We start from the raw sequence: 27,250 nt of genomic DNA, 5'->3' as shown, positions 1-27,250 counted from the left end.
CTCTCTTTTTTTTTTTTTTTCTTTCCCTGAAGCCATCTAGACAACCACTCACTCTGGGAGCCAAAGACGTTTGCTATTCGCTGCTTTAAGATCATCATGTACTCCATTCAGGTGAGCTGCCGGAGAGGTGGCGTTTTGTGTCGCTTCAGTATGGTAAGGAATTGTGAGTGTGTGCCCCGGTGCTCCCTGCTAGAAGGAATCCGAACTGCGCCACTTGTGTGTCAGTGGCCCGGTGCTGCTAACTGTGGAGAAGGCCTGTTCTTTTGGAGGAGAAGGATCTGGCTTCTGTCCCTGTTGTCGCTGTGAAAGTCTGAGTAACCACTGCATGCAGTGCTCTGGCAATGAAGGACAGATTTGTTGCACTCTATATAAAACAGTGTGGGTAATTCCCTGGAACTAATCTGTATGTATCAACACAGAGGCTTGCTGTCATATGGTTCTTTGCAAATTACATCAACAGAGAAATACTAGGAGTACTTGTGGCACCTTAGAGACTAACACATTTATTTGAAATAAATACTGATACCTTGCCCTTACATGGCACCCTGCAAAGATGGGGAGGCTTGTTGCCATCATGCGACAGATGGGGAAATTGAGGCACGGAGGGTAAGTGACTTGCCCAAGGCCATAGGCTGAGGATTAGTAGCCAGAACTCCTGGGTCCCAGTCCTGGCTCTAACCGCTAGCTCATACTACTTCCGTGATTTACCTGTGGCACTAGTGACTGATCCTAAACCTGTTATTCAGTCGGTGTGAGTTTGCCTGAGTCGGGACTGTAGGATCGGGGAGTACGTGGAATCCTTGTCCTGTTGTGGCTGCCTTTGGCTTTCCCTTCCCTCGTTCGTTAGACATGCTCGCAGCCCGGTGCGGTAAATAACAAGAGCCCCTCGCTGTGCTGTGCGTCAGGATCCTCCCTGCCCGCCGGAGAAGGACTAAGAAGGGCTGTCATGAGGCTGGAGCTCCCAGGAGGAATTCAGGCCGACACAGCCAGAGCTCCTGGGGCGTCATGCTGGAGTGGTAGTTAGTTCAGTGTGCTCCCAGCCGTGGTAGCCGGTTCGGGCAACAGGATCATGGCCCTGCCCTCTTCAGGGAGCTGGTGCGTGTGAAGTGGAGAGCAGGGAATATGTTTCCTAATGGGATTCTGGCCAACCCCTGGCAAGCAACTCCTGGAGCCCTTCCTTGTGCACCCGCTTGGGGCTAGCCAGAATTTGGCCCTGAGATTTCCTGTCTTGGACTGCCTGGGCTTTGCAGCTATAACAAGAAGTAATGCTTTAGGCTGGGGGTCCCATCCACAATTGCTATATCGGGGGCGGGGTTACCTAGGCAGAGGTCAATTGCCTACCTTGGAATTTGGCCAGGGCTAACAACCCTCTCCTGCAAGCTAATAAAATGCCGCTCCAGAGGACCGTGTGCATGGGGGAACCAGAATACAGCCCGTCTCTCTCCCTTGGGAGCCGTTCTTTCCCTGTTTGTTAGTGCAAAGCAAGCTCCCATTGAGTTAGGTGGCACGGCAATAGGGTGGAAAACCTTGTCCCAGGAGCCATTGGGAGCTACCCATTCCCAGTTTACTGCCATTCCATCAGAGCACGCCGCCTGTCTCCGCAGAAAGAGAAAGGAGCCGCCCGCGGCTAAGCACAAACTGTGCAGACAGGGGAAAACGATACAGGTCGAATTCTGCACTCAGTCACTCCTGCGGAGCCCCAGTGGCTTAGCAAGATGTTGCATGGAGATAAGTGAGGGGAGAATTTGACCCTCGTGTGTAGGATACTGGAAAGGTAATTAGAAATGTTTCCATGATCTCTTTGTTTGAGTCCCAATGAAAAAATATTTCTGTCTGGATTGTCGTCTCCCTTCCCTTCTTTATCGTCACTTAGCCCATGTACTTTTCATCCAGTGCATTGGTTATTTATCCTTTTTCCACTCTGCACAGCAGGGCGAACGGAGAGGAAGGGCAGCTTGGCGGTTAGGGCAGGAGCTGCGGAGACCAGGTTTCAATTCCCAGCTCAGCCGCTGGCTTCCTGTGGGACCATGTACAAGTCACTTAGCCTCCCCGTGCCTCAGTTTCCCATCTGTACAATGGCGATCGTAGCATTGCCCTGCCTCACAGTGATGTGGTCAGGATAAATCTATTAGATACTACAGTGATAGGGTACTAAGATGTCAGTGTCACTTCTGTTTCTAGTTAATTTTGATTTATGGCTCTCTCCTGCCAGCTCAGCCCTGCTGTCCTTGGGGAATGCTTATATTTAAAAAAAGCACCTGTTTTCACTGCATTTTTTATTTTGTAAACTGCCCGATGCCCATTATCTTTAGATTAGGTTTTATAAAATCTATCTATCTATCTATCTATCTATCTATCTATCTATCTATCTATCTATCTATCTATCTATCTATCTATCATATTACAAAATCTAAATGCTGGGCGTATAACTCACCAGGGCCCGTTGGAAGGATACACAATCAATACAATCTCTCTTCATAAGTACCCAGGATTAATCACTTATTGGACCAACTCCTGTTGGTGAGAGAGAGAAACTTTCGAGCCACGCAGAGCTCTTCTTTATGTCTGGGAGAGATACTCAGAGCGTCACAGCGAAATACAAGGTCAAACAGATAGTTTAGCACAAGTAGGAAGCACATATTGTAAGGGAGCAATACTAAGCTATTTAACCTTGTATTTAGCTGTGACGCTTTCAGTACCTCTCCCAGACCTGAACAAGAGCGTTGTGAGGCTCGAAAGTTTCTCTCTCACCAACAGAAGTTGGTCCACTAAAAGATATGACCTCCCCCACCTCATCTCTCGAATATAGAATCATAGAATATCAGGGTTGGAAGGGACCTCCAGGAGGTCATCTAGTCCAACCCCCTGCTCAAAGCAGGACCAATCCCAACTAAATCATCCCAGCCAGGGCTTTGTCAAGCCTGACCTTAAAAACCTCTAAGGAAGGAGATTCCACCACCTCCCTAGGGAACCCATTCCAGGGACTGACCCGGTTACAACCACCCCGCATACAGGATTAATCATGACAGTGGCTTTTATACATATGTAAACCCTGTAAATCATTTCCCCCATATGCACATCTCCCGACTAAAGTTCCGTGTGCTAGACTTTCGTAAGTATGTTTCCATTCTGCACGTCCATTTCTATTTGGTAGCTCGAAAAGTCATCCAGTGTATTCCTGGGTCAGTGATGCTTGTTCTCTACACAGTAAATTTCCCTGCGCCTCTTTCCATAAATATACAGGTGCAGTCTGTGTGAGCACATCTTCTACTGGCTGGCCCCAGCCTCTTACTTGCCCCTCGTTAAGGATGGTCCCCTTGAGATCGACTGGCAGAGACCAGTGCTGCAGGTCCCTGATTCTGTCCTCCCAGGTGACCTGTCATACCTGCATGTCTGTGGCCGTGCTAATGCGTGCATGGAACGATCCACTGAGCTCGAGGTAGTGGGTGCCATTAGGAGTGACACGTTTATCGCTCACTGGTGTTCAATTGATCTCAGCGCTTGCGGGATTGGCCACTGACTCACCTTCCTGCCGCCCTCTCCCTGGCATCGGTGGTATTACGTGGGCTGCAGGCGGGCACAGAATTTGGCCTGGTCTGGAAGGTTCCACAAACATAGGTCAATAGTTCAGTGCTGTGTGTGTCCATATTTCATGACAACCATTGTGCGGTCAGGAAAGGCTCTGTGCAGAAGTGACCCCGCTCCCCGTGCGCCTTCCGGTTAGCTCCGCCGCCTTCCGTTGCCTTTGTAGAGGTGGCACTGCTATGGGAACGCTGGATTCTGCCCTCGCGTGGGCGTCATCCGCCAGGTGCTGAGTGCCAGGCCTTCCTTGCTTGCGCTGATGTCCGAGGCAGGCATTGCCCCCAGACGCGAAGGTCGGCCTGGCTCAGCTGCCATCTCTCAGCGCGGCTCACTCTCCGCTTTCCTTCCAGCCTCAGCATTCCCACTTGGTGATCCAGCAACTCCTGGGACACCTGGATGCCAACAGCAAGAGCGCGGCCACGGTGCGGGCTGGGATCGTGGAAGTCCTGTCGGAGGCAGCTGTCATCGCGGCCTCGGGATCAGTGGGTAAGGAAGGGATCTAGTCCGGCACTCCCATGGCTTTCCCCTTCCCTCCAGTGCCTTAGCCTGCTTCTGCCTCTCCGGGCTGGAGTGATTCCCTGCAGCAGTCATTGATCTGAGAGGCACGGTGGGAGCTTGGTTCTCAGGAGCCGGAGATGACAGCCCCGGGAGCCGTGGTGAAAGCTTGGCCCAGCGCAGGCCTCTGCACTGTAGTGACTGGAAGCATTTCAGTCAGTTTCCTTTCGAGACCTATTAACGGGCTGGGGCATTGCAGAGATGCCAGCTGGGGATAAAACCCCTACGCAACTGGGAAGGAAATGAGGCAGGCAGACACGGAGCTGATGGATTGTCGGTGCCAGCAGTGTTGTGTCATCAGGGAACGGTTCAGCCTGGCTCGTTGCTTCCCTTTGCACTGCCAGCAGCTGGCACCGTGGGCACCAGGTCAGAGAGCAGGGAGTGTCCGAGCTTCGGGGGCAGAGTGGTTTGATTTCGGTTTGTTCTGACTCCCGGCTGGAAAGATCTGAGAGCGGCCAGTGGTGTGTTTGGAGAGGCGGACTCCCCGGCAAGGCGTTTACACCCGGGGTCTGCCTCTGCTCCCACCCCAGGCAGCAGCCGCACTCCCTTGACCCGGGTGGGCCGAGGGAGGTGCCCCTAATTTTGCCTGAGCTCAGCTGGCCTTATGCGCTGGTGGGCTGGCTGGTTATACGGGGTGAGCTGAGCACATGCAGACTGGGATTATGGGCTTTACAGGAGAGCTGCTGGCATTTGGATAGCGCAACCGCCTGTGGATTCCCTTGTGCTCAGCGCTCCTGCTTCGAGTGGTAGAATCGCAGAATCCTGGGGGCGGGGCGGTTCCTCCTGCTTAGCAGTGGGGGGCAGAGACCCAGGAGTCCTGTGCTCCGTACCCCTTGCACTCCTGGCCTCCTGACGCACAGCAGGACAAAAACGCAGATGAATGAGTTCTGTCCATTTATCAGACTCTCTTAAATCCTGGATGCCCTGGGGCTGTGGGTTTCCCACCGCTGAGCTTCAGTGTCTCAAGCCCAGCAGGCCAGGGGGCGTTGTCTAATGTCTGTTGCAGGGGACTGGGAGTTGAACGCCTAGGTTCAGTTCCTGGCTCTGGCACTGCCCCACTGTGTGGTCTAGGGTGGGTTTCTTAACCAGTCCGGGCCTGTTTCCCCATTTGCAAAAAGCAGCTAATGAGACAGGGTCAGTAGAACAAGGAGCTGAGCAGGCAGGTGGTTAGAGAAGGAGGTTTCACCTCATCAGGGTTTTACTGGGCTTTGCTTTTGCATACATTCCCCCCCCCCCATCTTTTCTGTGTCTTTCTTTCTTGTATTTATAGTCCTTAAAAGGATGTGGTCACGTGTATTCTGGCCAGAGATGCACCAGAAACACACAGACCCTCAGAGAAACCAGGTAGTTGTTGTTGGCAGTACAGGATCTCTTTGTGCTAGGCGCTTCACCAACACGCAGTGAGAGATGGTCTCAGCCCCAAAGAGCTGGCAATCGAAACAGACGAGAGAGAAAGGATGGGAGGGGAACCTGAGGCACAGAGCAGTGAAGTGAGTTGCCCAAGATGATACAGCAGGTAGAGGGCAGAGCTGGGAACGGAGCCTAGGTGTCCCGAGTCCCAGCATGCTCTGCACCTCGAAGACTGGACAAGTCCGTGCGGCTGAGTGCATCTCCATAGCAAAATTGCCGGGTTCTCTTTCGTAGGCAGCGTAGTTGGAGTCGTGTTGGTCCCAGGCTATTAGAGAGACGGTGACCCGGAGAAGAGCTCGGGGTGGCTCAAAAGCTTGTCTCTCACCAACAGAAGTTCATCCAATAAAAGTTGTGGCCAAACTCCCCGTTGAGTTGAGTTGGGTTTAACAAGGGCTTTACCGCAGATTGCTAACAAATCGATAGCCCCGTTCGGTCCCGTCTGCGCTGGCAAACCCCAGGCTGAGCTCTCGGAAACGATCCTTGGATGTGGGATCTTTGCTAGTGTGGAAGTGTGAGGTTCATACTGGTGGGAGGGGGGAGGGTTGAGTTGTGGCCCTCTCCACCGTGGCCCGGTATCTTTGCTGGGGGTCTGAAGAGCAGGCACCATAAGCCTGGGATGGCCTCTTCTTTGTCAGGTTACATCCCAGTGTGACCAGCCCCCTCTCGCTTACAGCGGGGCTGCATGTCCCAGGAGGGGTAGCAGGGTTGACTGAATGGGAGCAATGTGGTGTAGTGGCTAGACCGCTGGCCTGGGTCTCAGGAGATGATGGTTCCATTCCTGGCTCGGCCCTTAGCCAGCTGGGTGACTTTGGGCAAGTCCCTTCCCCTCTTTTTGCCTCAGTTTCCCCATCTGTAAATTGGGGCTAAATTTAAGCGCTCTAAGAGCTAGGTGGTGTTCTTGATGAATGCCTCTGCCTGCCCTCTCTGCCCTTCTCAGGACCGACTGTGCTGGAAGTGTTCAACACCCTGCTGCGGCAGCTGCGGCTGAGCATTGACTATGAGCTGACGGGCAGCTACGACTGTGCCGTCGTCAGTACCAAGATCATCAAGGAGCATGAAGAGAGGATGTTCCAAGAGGCCGTTATCAAGACCACAGGTAGGCAGGTCGCGCACCGGGAGGGCGTCGCCGCCTCCGTTGGCCGGAGGGGCCTGCTCTGCTAACAAGGATGTGTTCGGATAAGGGCGTCGTCGTTTGCTGCTGCTGTCGGTCGGGTTGGACAAGGGTGATCTGATGGTCACCAAAACCAGACCCATAAAACAGGAAATGATTCAAATCGAGGAGCAAAATCAGCTAGCCAAGGAGCAGGTGGGTTCTAGTTACAGGGCAGGTCAGTTGGGATCTAATTGGCTGATGTTCCCACGTACTGAGTCAGATTCAACACTAGGGAACACCAGGAAAATGGAAGTCCAGCCTGACTTGGGAGTCTGCATTGAAGCCCACAGACTTGGCTTGGGGTCAGGCCTTCCAGACAAAGGGGGAAGTGCAGCAGTGGCGTTGGGAAAAGGCTCGGGGAAAGTGACATCTGAGCCCTAGAACTGAACGATCGTTCCGAGCAGCGATGGCTGGAACCAGATCTCAGTTGAGGTTCTTTTAAAACAGCTTGGTTTTCCCAGTCAGCTCGATGGGAAACACAAACCCGGGAGTTTCTTGGAACTGCCGCCCACTTCTTTATCCTGCCCTTTATTTCACTTCTGTCTCATCTGTCAATTTCCCAGAGGGGTGAATTGGCTTCCTGTAGGAAATAGATACTTTGGCAGAAGATTGGATCCAATTTAGCCCATAAGTGGCTGTGACTTGGATGGATCTGTCATCTGGGTTCCTGTTTGTCCACATCAGACTCGCAGCCTGACTGGAGGGATGCACGCTCAGGAGGGGCTGCAAATCGGGACCGAGGTGCAGAACAAACAAACGATTGAAAAGTTGTTGTCCTTAGCTTGGCCGTATAGATGAATTGAGGAATAGCGGTGGCACTTGTCTTGCAATGACAGTGGAATACCAGCGGAGGGCAGTATCCACCCAAAAATTCCCAAACACGAACCCAGGGAATTGCGGAGAGATTCTGGCTCTAGGAGGCCATTTCCCTTTGCCCTGGTGCGGTTTGGGAGCAGCGTGAAGGAGTTCAGGATTTAGGCCCAGCCTTGCAATGAGGCGGGGAGGGGCAGTGGAGAGGAAGAAGAGATAGTGGGCATGAGCTAACTACGAGCTACCCACCTCCCCGCAGTCCTAGGTTTGTGCAGCTGCCTTTACACGGCTGGAGTAGGATCGTTTTGTCTCCAGGCGCCCAGGTGGCGGGGCGGGATGCCTCTGCTCCAGGCCTGCCCGTCACAGAGGCCTCTGGTCTGAGCAGGGGGAGCCCATTGCCTGCTGGGCTCGGCTGTCTGCCGTCTGCCTGAGGTGGATCTGGGCCCTGTTCACCTTACCCCTCCCTCGAGAAAGGGGGGTGAGTGTCGGGCAGGGACATGGGGGGAGACAGAGAAATCCGAGCGAGGAAGCTGCTACAGGCCACTGCCTAAGCTCCTCAGGCCTTGTTCTCTACGCCGTGAACGGCCCTGCAGCCGGCCTGCCTGATGCTTCGCCCCAGTAGCCAAGCTCTGCCACCCGTCCGGGGCGGATTCTCCACTCACGACTCTGAGCAAACCCGGGGGGAGGAGGAGAGGGAACGGCACCGGCTGGACAGGCCCCGACACTCCCTCCGCCGGGACGTACTTACCCCTGACCTGGTGACCCCGTGTGCTGCGGAGCAGGGTGTGCCGGAGCCTACTGCTCTGAAGGCCACGTCTGCTGCCTGGGGCGCTGGTTAAGGTGGGCCTTTCCCCCCCGATTTTTGGCTTTCTGAGTGGCTAAAGAGTCCCGCCTGATGCCTGTCGAGACCAAAGGCTAATCGCCTGAGCTGTGTGCTGGTGACGAGTTACCGAACCTCTGCTACTACCGTGAAATAAACCCCTCCCATGAATGCCGCTGGGCCGCCCCGCGGCTCCCGCTCGCTGGAATCCGAGGAGGAAGGCCCCTTGGTGCTGTTCCTGAGATTCAGCCTGGGGGCTCGCTCTGGCCAGGCGTGTTGTGGGGTAGATAAACGGACATGCAGGGCTCAGTTCTGCCCCCCACCCTGGCATAGGGTGACCAGATGTCCTGATTTTATAGGGACAGTCCCGATTTTTGGGTCTTTTTCTTATATAGGCTCCTATTACCCCCCACCCCCTGTCCCGATTTTTCTCACTTGCTATCTGGTCACCCTACCCTGGCATCTGCGTGGGACTCCTGCTGACCACCCAGGGCAGAGATTGGCGCGCGCGGGCGTCCGCTGTGGAAACGGGCACTGGGCATGTGTTCCATCTGCGACTTGGCCTTGACTGTCTTGCATGGTCTTAGTGCTGTCTGTCTTCTCAGGTTCCTTTGCCAGCACCCTCCCCACCTATCAGAGGTCAGAGGTCATGCTCTTTATAATGAGCAAGGTCCCGCTGCCTTCTCTGCACCACGCTATAGACGCTGGAAAAGCTGGGTGAGGACAGATTTACTTCTCTTCGCTCCCTGCCCCTCCTGCGAAAAGGGAACCTTTCTCGGGTGACACACTGGAAGCTGCTCAAGAATTGGGTTTGGATTCGCTCTAGCAGGGATCCCTGGGGAAGTGTCCCCTGCCTCCCCAGCCATGCACCGGGCCAGACTTTAGTTCATATCCAGGACCAGTTTTCAGGCAGGCCTTTGACTCTTGGGGCCGCTCCTTTGATTCGTTGTGCAGTAGAAAACGCCTTTCACCTCTAGGTCCCCGGTTCAAATCTAGCCTCCGGTGGTGGTAGGTAGTGTCCATCTGGGACCTTTATAAAATGAGCGGAGAAGCTCAGTCCAGCTTTTATTGGCTGAGAGCTCCCACCACAGCCGGTTCCCTTAGTAACAGAGACGCCAAGGAGTGAGTGGGCCGTGGAGACTCACGCCAGCCCCCTCGGTCAGTGCTTGGTGCGTTGGTAGGGCCGTGGCGAGGAAGCTTGCCCGGCCATTTCTGTGACTACAGAGGACTGCAGACTGCCATGCTCTCCATCTGCATTCACCCTCCAAATTCCCTTTCAAAGCCTCTTTACGGTGCAATTAGAGAGGCATGTGAATCCAGTGTGTCACGAGCAAAGGGTTTCCCTCTTCCTTCTCGCGCTTTGCTGTCTGTTAGAATGTAGCTGCTGTATGTCACTGAAATCATTCTCCTGGGGCAAGAGAGCTTTGGGAGAGCAGAGCTTGAAAAAGAGCGGCCACGCTGGGTCTGACCAACGGCCCGTCTAGCCCAGTGTCCTGTCTTCCGACAGTGGCCAATGCCAGGTGCTTAAGAGGGAATGAACAGAACCGGGCAATTATTGAGTGATCCGTCCCCTGCTGTCCACTCCCAGCATCTGGCACTCAGAGCCTAAGGACACCCAGAGCATTAGGTTGCGTCCCTGCCCATCTTGGCTAATAGCCATTGATGGACCTATCCTCCATGAACTTATCTAGTTCTTTTTTGAACCCTGTTATGATCTTGGCCTTCACAACATTCTCTGGCAAGGAGTTCCACAGGTTGACTGTGCGTTGTGTGAAGAAATACGTCCCTTTTGTTCGTTTTAAACCTGCTGCTCATTTAATGTTTTAATGCTGCATCTCCATCCTTTCAGGCAGACACGGCCACAGGAGACTAGTAGCGTCATCAGAATTAGCCATGTGGGTTTGCTTGACTATTCTGCTAGAGGCTGGAAGTGTGCGGAGGGCTAGGAGACTGAGTCAGGAATCCTGGCCGGTATTCCCCACCCCGCCACTGACTCACTGCGTGACCTGGAGCAAGTCACTTATGGCCTGACGTTCGGGGGTGATGAGCACTCACAGCTCCCATTGAAGACAGTTTCCCCTGTCTCAACCCAGGGGGAATGATACCATGATCGCTAGCATCAGCTTGGCGATTAGAGACTGCTCTCCGGCCCGAGTGCTGGCGGCCGACCGCTTGAAGTAACTGACTCCAAAGTGGAGTGTCCATATACGTACATTGTAAATTCTGTGCTCTGATTTATGGGCCTGGCTCGTGGGGAAGTAAAGGGGCTGAATTTGGCCCTCAGAACCTAGTGCTAGAAGTCTGTAGTTCGGGTTCTAGAGAAGTCTGCCCTTCCCAGGAGTGGGAGGAGTTACAGCTGCAGACCACGACAGCTGGAGATAAGACGATGTCCCCATAGGCCAGGTCACAAGTTCAGCCTTGGCCAGTGACGAGAGCCGGGTACAAGTACATTTGGGAAAGGGAATAAAAGCCAGGGATGCGACCTAACTCCAGAATAGCCGCCGCTCGCTGCTGAGCACAAATGGAGCTCCCCGAAGGGCCATCAGTGCTAGATGTCAGGCCCGGACAGTGCAGGAACTTCCTGGTCTCCTTTTAGTGACGAATGCCCTTCTTCTTCTAACTTGTCTCATGGCTTAAGTAGAAGAGCTTAAGGGAGCTAGAAGGACAAAGCCATGAAAGCAGGTCATAGATCTCTCTGTAGCTTTCCAGAGAGGTGGGCCAAGCTCTGGTGGTTCTCATTGTAGAAGGGGGCATGTCGGATCTTAAAGCACCACTGATAACTGTGTGGTATTTAATGAAGCACCAGCCCATTTGTGTTAACACAACAGCCCAGAGAGCAGCATTCAAGCTCGTGGCTAGTTTGTGTGAAAAGCTTTTACCCCCAGCGAGTAGAATAATGCTATTTAGTTCTTTGCTATGGAAAAAAAATAGGAGACTAAGGGTACGTCTACACTACCCGCCGGATCGGCGGGTAGTGATCGATTTATTGGGGATCGATTTTATCGCGTCTACACTAGACACGATAAATCGATCCCCGATCGCTCTGCCGTCGACTCCGGAACTCCACCGCAGCGAGAGGTGGAAGCGGAGTTGATGGGGGAGCGTCAGCGGTCGACTTGCCGCCGTCCTCACGGCCAGGTAAATCGACCTAAGATACGCCGACTTCAGCTATGCTATTGGCGTAGCTGAAGTTGCGTATCTTAGGTCGACTCTCCCCCCGACCCCCGCCAGTGTAGACCTGGCCTAAGGGAGATGAGGAACAAAACAGAAGAAACTGCTATTTGGAGCCAGGATAATGGCCCAAAGATGATACAGACGCTAGGCAAAGAGGTTTGGAGCGTGGTGCTAGATTCACACCGCGACTAGACTGTTAGCACTTGGTGTGGAACAGGATTCGTATGGACAGCCTCGTTTACACTGGTATAACTCCCTTGACTTCAGCGGAGACACTCCTGATTTGCACCAGTGCAAGATCAGAATCAGGCCCGTTAACTTCAGGGCGGCCCCTGCTGTGAGGTCAGAATCAGGCCGGCAGCCCCTTGCAGGTGAAAGCCAGGCATTGCCACGCTCCTGGACTGTGACGGCAGACGGGAGTCACAGAAACCGTTCAGTGCAGCTCCACTATCAGCTGATTGGCTTCATCCCCGAGAGTTTTTACATCTTACTAGACGCTGTGGGAAAGATGACGCTGACTCCGTGCGTGGGGATGAACTGGCCCTTTACCCCAAAGGTTGCTCTTGCTCCTACGGAAGTCACAGCTCACAACTGAGCCTTGTGGGACGCGGCTTCCTGCTGTGTGATTTAGCCTCGGAGTTCAGAGATAGAGGGCGCGGAGAGAAGTGTTGTAAATGGCTGAAGGACGATAGCGTTTTCCTGCAAACTCCCCGTGATGTTAATTAACCCAGGGAGCACGGACGGAGTTAAAACTCCAGCTGGGTCTACACTTAAAATACAGTGGTACACCTGCAGCCGCACTGCTGTAGTACTTCGTGTAGCCACTCGCTGCTGTTAATCCACCTCCCCGAGAGGCGGTAGCTAGGTGGACAGAAGACCTGGTGCTGTCTACAGCGTGGTTAGGCTGGTTTAATTGCGTCCAGGTATGTGGATTTTTCACATCCCTGAGAGACTTCGCTAAGTGTCCGCTCCCAGTGGAGACCAGCCCCCGTAGGGCCCTCAGGATTGATCTTATTCACCTCGAAAAATGAAATGATGGAAACCTGGGTTGGTGCCTCGTTACAGAGCAGAGGCCAATGAATGCGTTCCGCCCAAGTGACGGGTGAAAAGCCGGCGTGTCTCCACTGCACTCAGTCGTGTTGCGCTGGTACAAGAATGAAGCCCGCAATCTGGAGAGCTTGATTGTGCAGTAACCGGGGGTGATTGCAGGATGACTGTCTGCAAATAGAAGGGTGTGAATGCTAAGGAGGGAGAGGAATTACGTCTGGTGGCCTGCAGGGGGTCTTACTAGGAACCAAGGCAATGACATCTGTTGAGCAGCGAGTGCCCCAGTGTTAAGGTTAGTCCCTGTGGCCACCGTTGCTTGAGCTGTTAAAACTCGCCTGGCCGAGACACTAGGAAATATCCCCTAGGGAACAATCCTGCCCCAGCCCCGGCGCGGAGAATAGACTGATTGCTTTGGGTTTCTGTAAGTCTCATTCCATGCAGAGTTCAACGTTGGTTTTTGTCCCCCGCAGGGAGAATCGGAATCGCCTGACTCAGATAATGCTGCTGAAATCCCTCCTGCAGGTACGAACGGGGTCCCTTAGCAGGTGTGGCGGGTTTGGGAGTGATTGCCCACGTAGTCTCAGCACAGGCCTTGCCCTGGGACAGCTGGTGGCTGGCGGGCGGGCGGGCACCTGCTCGTCCTCAGGAAGGTTTGACTGCTCACCCTCATGCAAAGAACAGTACCCATGTTCGAACCCAATGTACCAAAGCAAGGACTGGCTGGGTGCCTCTGTGGCTAGTACCCTGCTGTGCCACATGGGTTTGATTTCCAGTCCCTCTTTCTGGCGTTTCGAAGCTAGGGACGCTAGTGAGTTGCAGGTGCAGCCCCGGCCTGCGGGCTGGAATAGTGGTCGCTGCCCTTCATGACTCCCCGTGCAGCCTGTCTCTGCGCCAGCCCATCCCATAGCCTGTTGGGGGCTGCCTGGAAGCTCCCATGCCAAACTGCTCCCTGTGCCACAAGGGGTTAAAGTGGAGCTCGGGCAGGTCCTCTACAGGCCAGGGAGACTCTTCCGCCCATCCCCCAGCTTTAGTAAATGCTTTTCTATCCATGGGACGTTTCTCCCACTGGCTAATATCCCCCTTCTGCTCTCCCTCCACCTTGTGCAACCTGCAGGTCTCCACGGGCTTCCAGTGCAGTAACATGCTCACGGCCCTGCCCAGCTCTTTCCTGGACAGGCTGCTCTCGGCCGCATTGATGGAAGACGCCGACCTGCGTCTCTTTGTCCTTGAGATACTGATCAGCTTCATTGACCGCCATGGAAACAGGCCCAAGTTTTCAACTATCAGGTGCGTTGGCGTGTTTCACGCAGAAGGGTTGTGGCTGGGATCAGCCTCTGGTTTTCCGTCAAGCACCTACGGGTGGTGGTAGCACCTACACATGTGACAACAGGCATACACGCGCCCTTTAACGCACGTTTCCTGAAATTAGTATAGTCCTTTTTCCAAAAATTAAGTTTTAATATTCGTAAAGAAATGTCGAGAGGCATAATCTGGGGGTGTAATCCCAGGACTGGGAACCAGCAGCTACTGGTCCTGTTGCTGATTTCCTCTGGGATGCAGAGCATTAATCGTCCCGTGCCTCAGTTTCCCTTTCTGTAAAATGGGGATTGATACTTGCTGACCTCACAGGGGCTGTGGTGAGGATTATTAATTAATGCCTGTAAAACCCTTTAAAGATGAAACCTATCTAGTACTCCTCCTACTGCCCGCATTCATGTCACAGAGCCTAGATGCCCAACCTAATACCGCATTGATTAGGAGCCTTACAGAACACAGAGACCGGACACTCGGTCGGGGAGTTTACGGTTGAGATGATGCTGTTACATCCAAGTGACGGTAACTGCAAACAAGCGCAGGGGCGGGAATAGGACAGGGCTACTGCTGATGAACTATGGTCAGGCAAGAGCTTAGTGTTTTACATCTCTTAATAGCTCAGTTTTCTTTAAAAATATGCCTCTAGCATCGGTTCTTGCCAGACTAGTTTATTCCCTGTAGGTGGTGCTGTAGCTGGGCGAGTGGAGGAGGAGATTTGTATTCTACCAAGAAGGCTAAGGGAAGGGCAATTCTCTTCCTCCTACAATATTCCGCTGCATCTGGGTCCTAGATTTCCCTTCCCCTTGTCTCTTTAACTGTAGCACCATCAATGATATCTCTGTCCTGAAGCTGAAAGTGGACAAGTGTTCCCGCCAAGATACCGTCTTCATGAAGAAGGTAGGTGCTGGGGCTTGTTTGATGGTAGCAGCTGGCCGGCTCTTTGTGCCAGCTCACTCTCCCACAAAACGCATGTGACACGGATAAGGGGTGTGGCCCGGTTCCCCATGTCATGGAGCAGCGTGGCTGAGAAGAGAGGAAAGATCTCAGTCCACCCGTGCCTGGGAGCACCCAGTGATCGTGTGAGATACGCTGACTGGATTCTAATAGCTGATCTCCACTCACTGCCCCGTGAATGTTCTTTTGCATCCCCAGACCATCCATTAAAAGCAACAAAGAGTCCTGTGGCACCTTAAAGACTATGTGTGCACTATTGAGCGGTAGATTGTCAGAGGCAGCATTTACCTTGGATAATTTCACAGCTACAAGTAATCTTACAATGATCATTGACGCAATGTCCTGCCCTGCATATGCCCCATTGCTATAGAGTAAATGAACCTACTTCTACCCGCCCATTCAATCATGGCAACTACCACAGAATCCCAAGGATCTGAAAACTCTATCTAGTAAGTTACACATGTGCCTTCGGTTCATTGATGCTCTGGTCCCCTCATTTGTATAACAGGGATTCTACCCTGTTTAAACGCACAAGATTTCCTTTGCAACTAGAAAAGCGAGTTCAAGTTGACAATGAAATCTTAAGACCGGAGAAACTCTGGATTCCTCAGACATGATGCTGAGGTTGTGATCCTGAGGTTGAAACCCACGGCTTTTGGCAGTAGGAGAATAAGCTTCCACATCCCTGCTGATCTGCCCTGGGGGTGGGGGAATAGGCAGAAAGGACTCCGCAGTTTTATAGCATCCGTCTCTTAATGTGAATCTGCACAGGCAGCTGCCTAGTGGAGCCAGGATTTGGTAGTGAGTTTCTGTACGGACCACTGGGGAAATCTATGGGTTGTAGACCCAGCGTGACGGGGGGCCCTCAGGAGCGACCAAAACACAACCAATAAGGAACCTAGTTTGAAACATTAGATAGGAAGCTAGAGGAAAGCCGGACGGCAAAGGGCATGCAGCCTTGCGCCCCGGCTTAAGACAGTGCTTGCGTCCCTTCAGTGGGCCTGGTGTGCTTTCTGGACTGGGGATGTATTTGGGAATCAGGAGCCGGGCTCTGAGATGTGCTGAGTTGAGGGGTCTCGGCTCCTTACAGAAGGTGCTCGGCCTCTCGCAGTATCAGACTCCAATGGCAGAACTGTTCCCCTTGAACGTCCAATTCTGCCCGTCGGAGCCGTAATGCCACTGAAGGCAGAATGCAGCGGCTCCCCACGAACAGTGTTGCCATAGGGCTAATGTGTCTAGTACTGAGCGAAGGCTGGCTAGAAGCACCTGCTACTGTGACGTGTGCCGTGCTTGGCTGCCTCCTGTTACGCCTCTTGAACGAGAACCTCTGATTTTTGCCCCAGATCCCTAAGTGGCCCCTCAAGGATTGAGCTCACAACCCTGGGCTTAGCAGGCCAATGCTCAAACCACTGAGCTATCCCCTTCCCCTCTAACCTGTATTTCCCCTGGGCTCCATTTACATGGTACCGTGCTCTCTTCCTTCCGGCAGCATTCCCAGCAGCTCTACAGACACATCTACCTGACGAGCAAAGAGGAGAGCAACGTGCAGCCGCACTACGAGGCTCTCTACAGCATGCTGGCACTCATTAGCATCGAGCTGGCCAACGAAGAGGTGGTGGTGGACCTGATCCGCCTGGTGCTGGCAGTGCAGGTAGGATCGTGTGAGCAGTGCAGAGGCCTGGAGGCGGGGCCCCCAGTGTAGAGGGCTCCTCTCCCCTCGGTGCAAAGAGGGGATCGACGCAGGGACCTCAGCTAAGCATGGAGCAGACAGACCAAAGTGGTGTAAATTCCACACTGGCTAATGGGTGAAAAGAAATTTACCAGGGCTGGATTCTGGGCTCTATTATGTTGCTTGACTTACTGGAGTTTTACACTGGCCCAGTGGAGATCAGGATGCGGCCCCATGTCTGTAATGCTTACCTTCCCCACATGGATGCTGCGATATTGAATTAGGGAAGGCCCACGGGGTTACTCCAGATTTTTATCCGTGCAAATGAGATCCAGGTTTGGCTCAGTGCGGCGAGGTTGGTACAGTTCATGTTCTGAGGGGCTGCAGGAGAGCAGTGTGATGTGGGACTCCTGGGGGAATTCTGCGCCACTGCGCATGCGCAGAAATATCCCCCTCTGCAGATTGTCTTTGCTTCCCCACAGAAAAATGTTTTTTTTGGTGTGGAAACAAAGAGAAGTTGCACCAGTGCGCACTCACCCCTCCCCGGCAGCGTGGGCGTGTCTGTTCAGGCAGCCGGGAGAGAGAGAAGTCAGTGCGAGGGGAAGTGTGGGGATCTGGGGATGCCCCGGCTGCCCAGGGACATTAGTCCTGGCTGAACGGGGGAAGAGAGGGGGAGGAGGAGGAGGACAGAGTCAGAGTTCCCTCTTCCCTGCACGGGGCAGCTGGGGCTGGGTCAGATCAACCTCCAAAACCCTCCCCCAGCTGCAGGAAGCTCTGCACTGTGAGGGGGAGGGAAGAGGAGGCTCTGCGGGGGGAGGGGGGGAGTCTGGGTGCAGGTGTGAGGCTCGGCAGAGGGGGTTGGGTGCCGGTGTGTGTGTCTGAATGCACAGGGGTTGGGTGGACAGGAGGAGCAGCCTCCCATACAGTGACCCCTCCCCCCACTTCCTGGCCCCATTGCTCCTCATCCCCCGTCAAGCCTCACACACCCCTGCACCCAGAACCCTCCCACCGAGTCCCACTGAGCGACACCCCCTGCATCAGGAGCCTCCCCACTAACTCCCCTCGACACCCAAACCTTCACCTCCCTAAGCCTCACCCCCTGCATTGGGAGCTCCTTACCCCCCTGAGCCCCAGCCAGCTGTACCCTGACCCCCACCCCACCAAATCCACTCCCCCAGCACCCTGATTCCCCCCCCCCCCCCCCGAGCCCTAACTACCTTCACCTGGACTCCCCTGCAGAGTCCCATTCCCTCTGACCCAGAACCCCCCCAATGAGCCCCTGTGCATTCAGATCCCCCCCTGCACCCTGCAACCCCCCCCCGCCGAGTTGCCTGCATCCAGCTTGCGCCACACAGAACCCCGATACTCTTGAGGGAATTCTGTACCAAACCTTAAAATGTTTAGAATTCTGCAAAATTCCGCATGTTTTATTTGTCAAAATAACACAGTAACAATATAACCACACCATTTTCAATTATTTTGGTAATTTATTTCAAAATACACCTCTACTCCGGGTGTATAACGCCGTCCTCGGGAGCCAAAAAATTTTACCTTGTTATAGGTGAAACCGCGTTATATCGAACTTGCTTTGATCCGCCGGAGTGCACAGCCCCTCGCCCCGCAAGGAGCGCTGCTTTACCGCGTTATATCGGAATTTGTGTTATATTGGGTCATGTTATATTGGGGTAGAAATGTACTTGTCAACAAATAATTGAAAATGGTGTGCTTATATTGTGTTATTTTGACAAATAAAACATGCAGCATTCTAAAACGTGCGCAGAATTTTTTAAATTTTTTGGCGCAGAATTTCTTCGGGAGTAATATGGGAATTACAGCAGCACTTTCATTCCGCCCCCTTGGTTTGTAAGTTCCACCATCTTAGCCTTGAACACAGTCACGTTTCAAAATCTGAATGAATATTTGAGAACCGTTTCTCTTCCATGTTCGCCCAGGCAGTACCAACCCCTCTTCTCTTTTAGCCTTTCACTGCGATTAACAGTCTAATATTCTTTTATTTCTCCGCATCGGGTACCTAGAAGCCGTTGGGGACCTTAAGACAGTGGAAGAAATAGCAATACAAAAATGAACCAGTAAATGCAACGTAGCCAGTAAACCCAGTCTGGAAAACAAAACACGAACGTGACAGCAGCCCTGCCTTGCCGCTCACCTATCGCACACACAAATGGCAGTGAGCAAAGCCACCTGGTAATAAGGTGGAAACCTAGTGCTGTATGTTCGACACATGCAGACGAACTTAGCTACTACCGTGGTGGATTGGTTTCAGTGGACCATTTACTTAATAGTAGACAGAGAAGATGCATGAAGTGGTTAAAGGGACATCCGGCTTCTGAGCCTAAATCAGTGTGGCACGTAGACATCGCAGCGTTTGCCCACACGGGGCTAGCACTGAGGTGGAGAAGCAGCTATACGGGCTCTCCCCTCCCCACTCAATTCACATGGTTTTGGACCACCCGCTAGGATGTTCATATCCCATCCATGTTGTAGGCTGCTGGCCTGGCTGCCCAGGAAGGAACCAGCGTCACACCGGAGTCTATTTCAGGCCCTGAGCTTTATTTCTTCCGTGTAAATTCAGCACATCAGTCATAGAATCATAGACTATCAGGGTTGGAAGGGACCTCAGGAGGTATCTAGTCCAACCCCCTGCTCAAAGCAGAACCAGTTCCCAACTAAATTATCCCAGCCAGGGCTTTGTCAAGCCGGGCCTTAAAAACCTCCAAGGAAGGAGACTCCACCACCTCCCTAGGTAACCCATTCCAGTGCTTCACCACCCTCCTAGTGAAATAGTGTTTCCTAATATCCAACCTGGACCTCCCCCACTGCAACTTGAGACCATTGCTCCTTGTTCTGTCATCTGCCACCACTGAGAACAGCCGAGTTCCATCCTCTTTGGAACCCCCCTTCAGGTAGTTGAAGGCTGCTATCAAATCCCCCCTCACTCTTCTCTTCTGGAGACTAAACAATCCCAGTTCCCTCAGCCTCTCCTCATAAGTCATGTGCTCCAGACCCTCCAGTCATCTCTTCCCGGCTAACCAGGGGTCTTCTGTAGGGGCCTCTCTATTGCCTTCAGCTTTCCACCATCCGACTTCCTTGCCACTGGAACCAATCTTGTGCCAATAGCGCTCCATCCCAACCGAGCCACTTGCTGGCTTGTAGGCTCACCTGATGGCTGGCTGGGAGGGAGCTGGTCCGTCACAGGCATAGGCACCGACTCGGTGGGTGCTCTGGGGTTGGAGCACCCATGGGGGAAAAAACAGTGGGTGCTCAGCAACCACCAGATACAGCTGATCCGCGGGATTGTGGATCAGCAGTTTGTCAGCTGGGAGAGGGACTTGGGGGAGGGCAGCGAGCAGGGACCTTGGGGGAGGGCGCAGTGCAGGGGCAGGAAGAGGTGGAGCGATGGGGAGGCCTTGAGGGAGGGGGAAGTGCGGGGCAGGAAGAGACGGCGTGAGGGTGAGGCCTTGGGTGGTGGGAGCAGGGCCTCAGGGTGGAGCATCCCCGGAGAAAATTAACAATCGGTGCCTATGGTCACAGGTGAGACTGGGCCGAACTCCCCTTAAAGTGCCAGCCGCCCTGTGACACCTTTTTTGGTCCCAACCCCTGCCAGTTAGTTTGCTGTCTCCCCGTCCGCCTGTCATTGCTTGGCTAACAAACCAACCCGCTCCCTGGTCTGGCCCATGCTGACGGGTCTCTCCCTGTCCGTGGGCTTTGCAGGAGATCGCCCAGATCAACGAGGATAACCTGCCTGTGTACAACCGCTGCGCCCTCTATGCCCTCGGCGCCGCCTACTTGAATCTAATCAGCCAGCTCACCACGGTGCCCGCCTTCTGCCAACACATCCACGAGGTCAGTGCGGCTTGGACCCCCCCTCGGCTCTTAGCTGTACGCTGTGGGGGGTGGAGGGAACCCGGCTCTCAGTGAGAAACATGGGCTTCCAGTGGCACAGTTACCTAGCCAAATCCGTGGCTGGTGGAACTCCCCCAAGGTCTGTAGTGTTACACCAGACACTGACGTGGCCCTAGGTCACCAGGTCAAATCCAGCCCAGGTTGAAAGCCACTGAAAATCATGCCTGTTGGCTGGGCTGTGTGCAGTGAGTTTGGAGGGTCTCGGTCAACTGTGACCAGAGAGAACATAAGAACAGCCGTACTGCGTCAGACCAAAGGTCCATCCAGCCCAGTATCCTGTCTACAGACAGTGGCCAAAGCCAGGTGCCCCAGAGGGAGTGAACCTAACAGGTAATGATCAATGATCTCTCTCCTGCCATCCATCTCTACCTTCTGACAGACAGAGACTAGGCACACCATTCCTTACCCATCCTGGCTAATAGCCATTAATGGCTATTAACCTCCATGAATTTATTCAGTTCTCTTTTAAACCCTGTTACAGTCTTGGCCTTCACAACCTCCTCAGGCAAGGAGTTCCACAGGTTGACTCTGCGCTGTGTGAAGAAGAACTTCCTTTTATTTGTTTTAAACCTGCTGCCCATTCATTTCATTTGGTGGCCCCTAGTTCTTATATTATGGGAACAAGTAAATAACTTTTCCTTATTCACTTTCTCCACACCACTCATGATTTTATAGACCTCTATCATATCCCCCTTAGTCTGCTCTTTTCCAAGCTGAAAAGTCCTTCATCAGGAAATCCACCCCCGCAGGTAGCACTTACTGGTCCCCTCGCTGATTGTCTCAGCGGGGAAGCTGAAGACTGAATTCCCCTCCCACTCTGAGAGGGGGTCGCTCCAGGGCAGGGTGGAGGCAGGCCTGGTGGTGAGGTACGGTGTGTGTGTGTGTGGGGGGGGGCTTGTGCTGCCTCTGCCCATGCAGCGCCTGTTCTGGGGGAAGCTAGAGGATTGTTGTCTCCAGGGCTGTCCGTCAGGCCCCTGTCCCCAGCACTAAACTGGCCTCAACGAAGAAGTCTGAACGTTCGGTTCCCATGGATGTTTGCTAAGTTGGTTAACTTGCCGCATGGAGGACAAGCCGCTGACAGGTTCTCTTCCCTCCCCTCCCTGCTAGGTCCTCGAGACGAGGCAGAAGGAGGCTCCATACCTACTTCCAGAAGACGTGTTTGTGGAGATGCCCCGGTAAGTGCCCCTGCTGTAAAAGGCACTTGTCACCCTTGGTTTGAGCTCCGAGCGGCGGCAGAAATCCTGCTGCACCTGTCAGAACCGTCGCCTGCAGTTGTGCGCTGACCAACTGTGGCCCTTTATAATTCTCCATTAGCAGCCTTTGTGTGGGTTCGACTTGCCAGATGAGTTGAAGGAGGAATCCTGGAGAAGCAGCTGCCAGGGAAACCTCCAGAGTCATTTCCTTTCCCTTGGGTCCTTCACTGAGTCAAAAGAACGTGCATCAGCTCTCTCCCCGGGTGGTGGCATCTCCTCCTCCAGGCAGAAATGCCGAGGGGCCTGATTCTGATCTTGCTCAGACCAGGGTGACTCTGCTGTTGCTGGTGTGAATCCGAGGAGGATCATGGTCACAGTCTTCTGTGCCCACCTGAACTGATCTGGCTGTCTGGGAGGGAGGTAGAGCATTCCCAGTCATAGAATCATAGAATATCAGGGTTGGAAGGGACCTCAGGAGGTCATCTAGTCCAACCCCCTGCTCAAAGCAGGACCACCACCAATTGTTCACCTGGAAACCCTACAGGCCACTGAAAAGCAAGGGCCTAGCTAACCCAACTGCAACGTGCCAGCGTCGTCACCTGTTTTCCTCCCTGTTCAATCACGCAGGCTGACGAAGAGCCTGGATCACTTAGTGCCCGAGGTCTTCTTCCGACAGAGCAAGATCAGCGAGGTGCTGGGCGGCAGCGGTTATAATTCAGACCGGCTCAGCACCCCCTACATCCCCCAGCTGACAGGTATGGTACAGAGCGTCCCTGCGTGCTGCGGCCTTTTCCATTGCAGTGCCCTGCCACGCAAGCGGCATGGCTCAGTTGCTAGCTTCCGAGATTCGAGTCCTTGCTTTGCCATAGACTCCCCGCGTGACCTTGGTCAAGTCACTTAGTCTCTGTGCACCATCTGTACCATGGGGATAACTGCACTGGCCTGCCTCACAGGGGGGCTGTGAGCAGGAATGCATATATGGCAGCAGGGGCCAAATAACTACAGGAGAGAGAGAAGTAGAACCGTAGGGTCAGAAAGGACCTAGTCTACTCTCTGCGGGGACACAGGATTTGTTGGGTCTAAACCATCTCGGTCAGATGGCTCCAGCCTCCTTCTGAAAACCTCCAGCAAAGGAGCTTCCACAACCTCTGCATCCTTCCCTCTTCTGACCCAGACAGCCCCCCCTCCCAAACGGTGTCTCCCCTCTCTGCCTTCCTGACGGGTTGGCTCCCTCTGTTTTCCAGACGAAGATCGGTTGTCCAAGAGGAAGAGCATTGGCGAGACCATTTCTCTTCAGGTCGAAGTGGAATCGAGGAACAGTCCCGAGAAAGAGGAGGTACTGTGGGCTGCCCGTTGGCCGCCTGCTCAGGCCAGCCTGAGAACTGTCCTTGTCATTACACCATGTCACCAGCAGGAGGGGTGGTTTTTGTGGCTTGCCTAGACAGCTCCTCTGCCGGTGCCCAGTGTCCTGAGCTGGCTGGATCGGCAGGGGGCGCTTGCTTGGGACAGCCATTTTCCTATCAAACCTAGGGATGGCAGAGCCCTATTAGATCATGCAGGGTGAACCTGCAGGGAGATGATTTCCTGCCTGGGAAGCTTTTCCTGCGGACGTTTCCCTGTGTCCATTACTTCTAGCCCCATCTAGAACATTCTCTTCCCCCTCCTCCCCCAGTGCTTACAGAGTGTTCCCATCTCCCCCAGCGTGGGTGCTGTGCAGACAGCCTGTGTGTGGGCAGCTCTTTCATCTCCCCTCATCGTTCCCTTCCGCCGTCCCCCGGATTGTTTTCCCCCTTCTTTCCACCGGGTTGAGATCTTGGCAAAGACCCGCTCCCATACACCCCTCCCTGCTCGCCTGGCATCTGAGATTCACTGTTCACCAGCCAGGGACTTGACTCCATGTTGCACTTGTGGTTAGAGAGAGACTCAGGGCTCTGCTACACTTGCGAGTTAGAGCGCATTAAAGCAGCCCCGGGCGCCCTAACCCACGACTCATCCATGCTGGCAAGGCACGTGGAGCGCTCTGACTCCGCGGCTAGAGCGCTCCTGGTAGTCCACCTCAGTGAGAAGCATAACGCTTGGTGCGCCTCGGCTGAAACGCCCGGGCATCAGTGTGAACGAGGTGTTGCATTACTGCGCTCTGATCGGCCTCCAGAAACGTCCCATAATCCCCTGAAGTCAAGTAGCCACTCTTGTCATTTGTTTTGGAATCGCTGCAGGAATGCGGATATGCCCTTTCAAAGCTCCGTTTCTGACAGCCGGGTGCTTATCTGCTCCGGGACAAAGCATCCATTAGTGTGGAATGCTATGTGTGAGAGAGAGGCGGGGCAGAGGGGGGATCTGTTGCTGTCTGAACTTACGAGACAGCATGCTGACATGTCTCAGCCCCCCAAAAACCCACTCTCTCCCCCCACATACACACAACACACTCCCTGTCACACTCCCCCCCCCATCTGAAAAGCACGTTGCAGCCACTTGCATGCTGGGATAGCTACCACAATGCACTGCTCTGTGGCCATTTCAAGAGCTGCTAATGTGGCCACGCCAGTGCGCTTGAATCTGAGTGTGGACACACTGCAGCGCTTTCCCTCCTGCGCTCTCCGAGGGCTGGTTTAACTCGCAGCGCTCTACATCTGCCAGTGTAACCAAGCCCTCAGTCTAAAACCTCCCTGAAGCCCCAGGATCTTCAGAGAATTTGGTCTTAATACAGATCCTCGCTGGGGTTCCAGCTATGTTGAATGCACAGGATCTGTGGGAGCGAAATACCTATAAAAGACAAGCCCGAGCCTTCCCCCTGGTGCTAAACATTCCCATCTCCTGACCTGCCTTCTCTCCCCATAAACTCCTGTTTTAACAGGATAATGTGACATTAAGCACCGTATAATTTTTCATTAGTATGCCCGGCCGAGCACTCTGTGTCTGCATCTGGGTGCTGCAGGCCGTGAGCGATGGGGTAATAATTCACTCCTCATGTGTTCAGCAGGGCGAGGTGAACAGGCCTTGTGCCCAGCAGCGTCCTACGCACGGATTATTACAGCCTGACGCCCCTGCTGGCGGCCAAGGCTGGGTAATCACGGCTCGTGTCCCATCCTTGGGGGGAGGGGTCAGGAAGAGCTCCCACGTGGCGGTTCTCTCCCGCATTTACCTTCCAAGAGCATGTTTGATTGATTGCTTCGCTCTCTGAAAGCCGCTTCTTGTTTATCCTTTTCCATAGACTGGGCTTCCTACCTGTCGGCCCTAGGGTGACCACCCGTCCCGAAATGGGCAGGACAGCTCCGAAATGTACATTTCATGTCCCGGTCCCGGATTCCCTGTGGTACCCCTGCGCCTGCCCAAGGCTCAGGGGCGGTGCCAGCCTCTTCCCGTGTTGGGGGGCTGAGGTGGGCCTTAGCCCCTCCCCCCCCCTTGCCACAGGGCCCTGCCCCTCCTTTCTCACCCCCACCTCCCGAGGCCCCACCCCTGGCCAGGCTATAAGATGGAACCGGGCCATTGTAAGAGGCACCTGGAGAGTCCCTCACCCATCACCTGCCCTAGGCAGTGCACCCTAGGGGGTGGGCATATGGTCCAGGGGCTGCTCTCAGGCACTCCAGCCCCCTGACCAGGGCAGGTGGAGGGTCTGGGGAGCCACACAGTGGCCCGGGCTCCCTGGGCAGCCGCTCTTACCATGGCCTGACTCTGGCTTCTGGCCTGGCTAGGGGGTGGGGTCTTGGCGGGGGGGGGAAGAGGAGGAGCAGGGGTGGGGCCACAGAAGGGGCGGGGCTCCTGCATGTGTCCCACTTCCGCCTTTTGAAAAGGTGGTTGCCATAGTCAGCACCTTCATAGATTTTACGGCCAGAAGGAACCATTGGGCCATGTAGGCTGACCTCCTGTACAGTGCAGGCCATTCAATTTCACCCAGGTACCCCTGTCTTGAGCCCCGAACGGTATCGCCTCCTAGTGGTAAGCCACACTACTGGAGGAATCAAGACCCTAGAACCACATGGTCTGTTCCTGAAATGAAATAGCCCTGGAGGTATAATCTTTGGTTTTTTGCCCTACCCCTAGAGAGCCCCCGCTGAAGAGATCACGTACGAAACCCTGAAGAAAGCAATTGGTAAGGAACTGAGCGATCTTTCAGAGTGCCACAGAGTTTAAGGCCAGACCGGGACAGTTAGATCATCTTGTCTGTCCCTCTGCGTGCCACAGGCTGTACATTATCACCCAGGTGCTGCTATGTTAAGCCTAAGTTAGTCTGCACACAGAGGAAAGATTGAGCTGTGTGTGTGTGTGTGTGTGTGTGTGTGTGTGTGTGTCCAGGGGGTGTAAAACGTCCCCTCTTTCTGCTGTTCTGCTCCATGAACATGACTGGAAGTGTCAGGGCACAAATTCTGCCCCAGGCCCACCGCACTGCCTGGCCAGTGAGTCTCTCACAGTGAGACCCCTTGAGGGCTGGAGAGATGGCCAGCTAATGGTCTGAGCACAGGACTGGGAGCCGGGAACTGCTGCCACTGACTCTCTGTCTGACCTTGAGCATGTTGCTTAAGCCAAAGTTTTCAAACGTGTCCTTTGATTTTTGGGGTGCGTCGGGGTCTGGGTGCCCGGATTTGGGGGGGGTGTCGGTGCCCAGAATGAGACACGTGGGGCCTGATTTTCCAAGGGTGCTGAGCCCCCACAAATCCAAATACAGTAGCTGTGCAGTGTGGCCCTCAGCCTGCTCTCGCCACCTGGCATGCAGGGGAGATGAAGAGCGGGGGAAGGCACTGCTCTCCGGGTGTTCTCTGCACCCCAGGGCTCATAGCAGAGCGTGCGATCCCCTAGGGGCTGGGCAGGATCTGTGCATGGCCCCAGAACCCATGAACAGAATGACCGAGACTCGGGGCCTGTGTGCCTGGCGCTGCGCAGAGCTTTTTCACCATTGCTTTGTCGTCCCCCCCGGGTGCTTTAGTAGACAGCGTTGCCGTGGAGGAGCAGGAGCGGGAGAGGAGGCGGCTGGTGGTGGAGAAGTTCCAGAAAGCTCCTTTTGAAGAGATTGCAGCTCACTGCGGTGCCCGGGTAAGTCTCTGCTTTTGGCATCTCACCCACCGGCTCTGCCTTGCCGTGGAGATGACGTAGACTGGGAGGACGTGCTGGGCCCGTCCCAATGGGTCATAAAACCAAAGCGTAGCACACTGCAAAGTGTGGTTCCTACCCCGGCTAATGGCTGATTTGCTAGCAGATAACACCCTTCTACTGCTACCCGCCAGCTAAGCTATTCCTTTAGCTCACGTGGTGGAGACCGATGTTGTAGTATGTTCCGAGTTCAAACCCTGTGGGTGACGCATGGGAGAGGTGGTTGTGACGGCACAGGAAGCAGTCAGCTCCCTGAAGCTGTGAGACCTCCAGAATTAGGTGGTCTTCGGGAGTGACTGATATTTAGACCTTTCTGCTGTAAATACCCCCAAGTCCCTTATGCATCAGAGATAAGGATCTCATCTGCCACAATTGAAATGCAGCCAGCTCGGGGGTGGAGCGGAGCAGCTCTCAAGCAGCAGACAGCACCATTGCACTGCCCTTTGGGACAGTAAGTGGAGAATCCCATATCCAATTAAAACCACAGCAGGGAATTATCCAAGTCTAAATTTGGCCAGGGCACCCTGCTCCTGTGAAACATGTCAGGGAAACGTTAACGG

The 27,250-nt window shown here is 54.0% G+C and overlaps 1 protein-coding gene across 22 annotated transcripts in view; it reads left to right on the top strand.

Moving 5' to 3' along the window:
• EFR3B (EFR3 homolog B) overlaps positions 1-27,250 on the top strand; it is a 166,515-nt gene that overhangs the window by 137,622 nt on the left and 1,643 nt on the right. For 13 of the 22 annotated variants that reach the window (XM_065590096.1, XM_042848868.2, XM_008173901.4 and 10 more), the window contains 14 exons: positions 33-111; positions 3,933-4,068; positions 6,485-6,643; positions 8,936-9,047; positions 13,022-13,073; positions 13,666-13,838; positions 14,687-14,762; positions 16,309-16,470; positions 20,221-20,352; positions 21,520-21,587; positions 22,233-22,360; positions 22,850-22,941; positions 25,647-25,695; positions 26,527-26,633. In XM_065590096.1, coding sequence (XP_065446168.1) covers positions 33-111; positions 3,933-4,068; positions 6,485-6,643; positions 8,936-9,047; positions 13,022-13,073; positions 13,666-13,838; positions 14,687-14,762; positions 16,309-16,470; positions 20,221-20,352; positions 21,520-21,587; positions 22,233-22,360; positions 22,850-22,941; positions 25,647-25,695; positions 26,527-26,633 — 1,525 coding nt within the window. Of the gene's footprint in view, positions 1-32; positions 112-3,932; positions 4,069-6,484; positions 6,644-8,935; positions 9,048-13,021; positions 13,074-13,665; positions 13,839-14,686; positions 14,763-16,308; positions 16,471-20,220; positions 20,353-21,519; positions 21,588-22,232; positions 22,361-22,849; positions 22,942-24,816; positions 24,978-25,646; positions 25,807-26,526; positions 26,634-27,250 lie in introns of those variants that run through there. The other 9 variants (XM_065590094.1, XM_065590087.1, XM_065590093.1 and 6 more) reach the window with 3 other exon arrangements.

This window comes from Chrysemys picta, chromosome 3, assembly GCF_011386835.1.
Source record: "Chrysemys picta bellii isolate R12L10 chromosome 3, ASM1138683v2, whole genome shotgun sequence".
NCBI classification, from domain to species: Eukaryota; Metazoa; Chordata; order Testudines; family Emydidae; genus Chrysemys; species Chrysemys picta.
The sequence above is the reverse complement of the archived record's forward strand: the minus strand, read 5'-3'. Positions and strand labels throughout refer to the sequence as shown.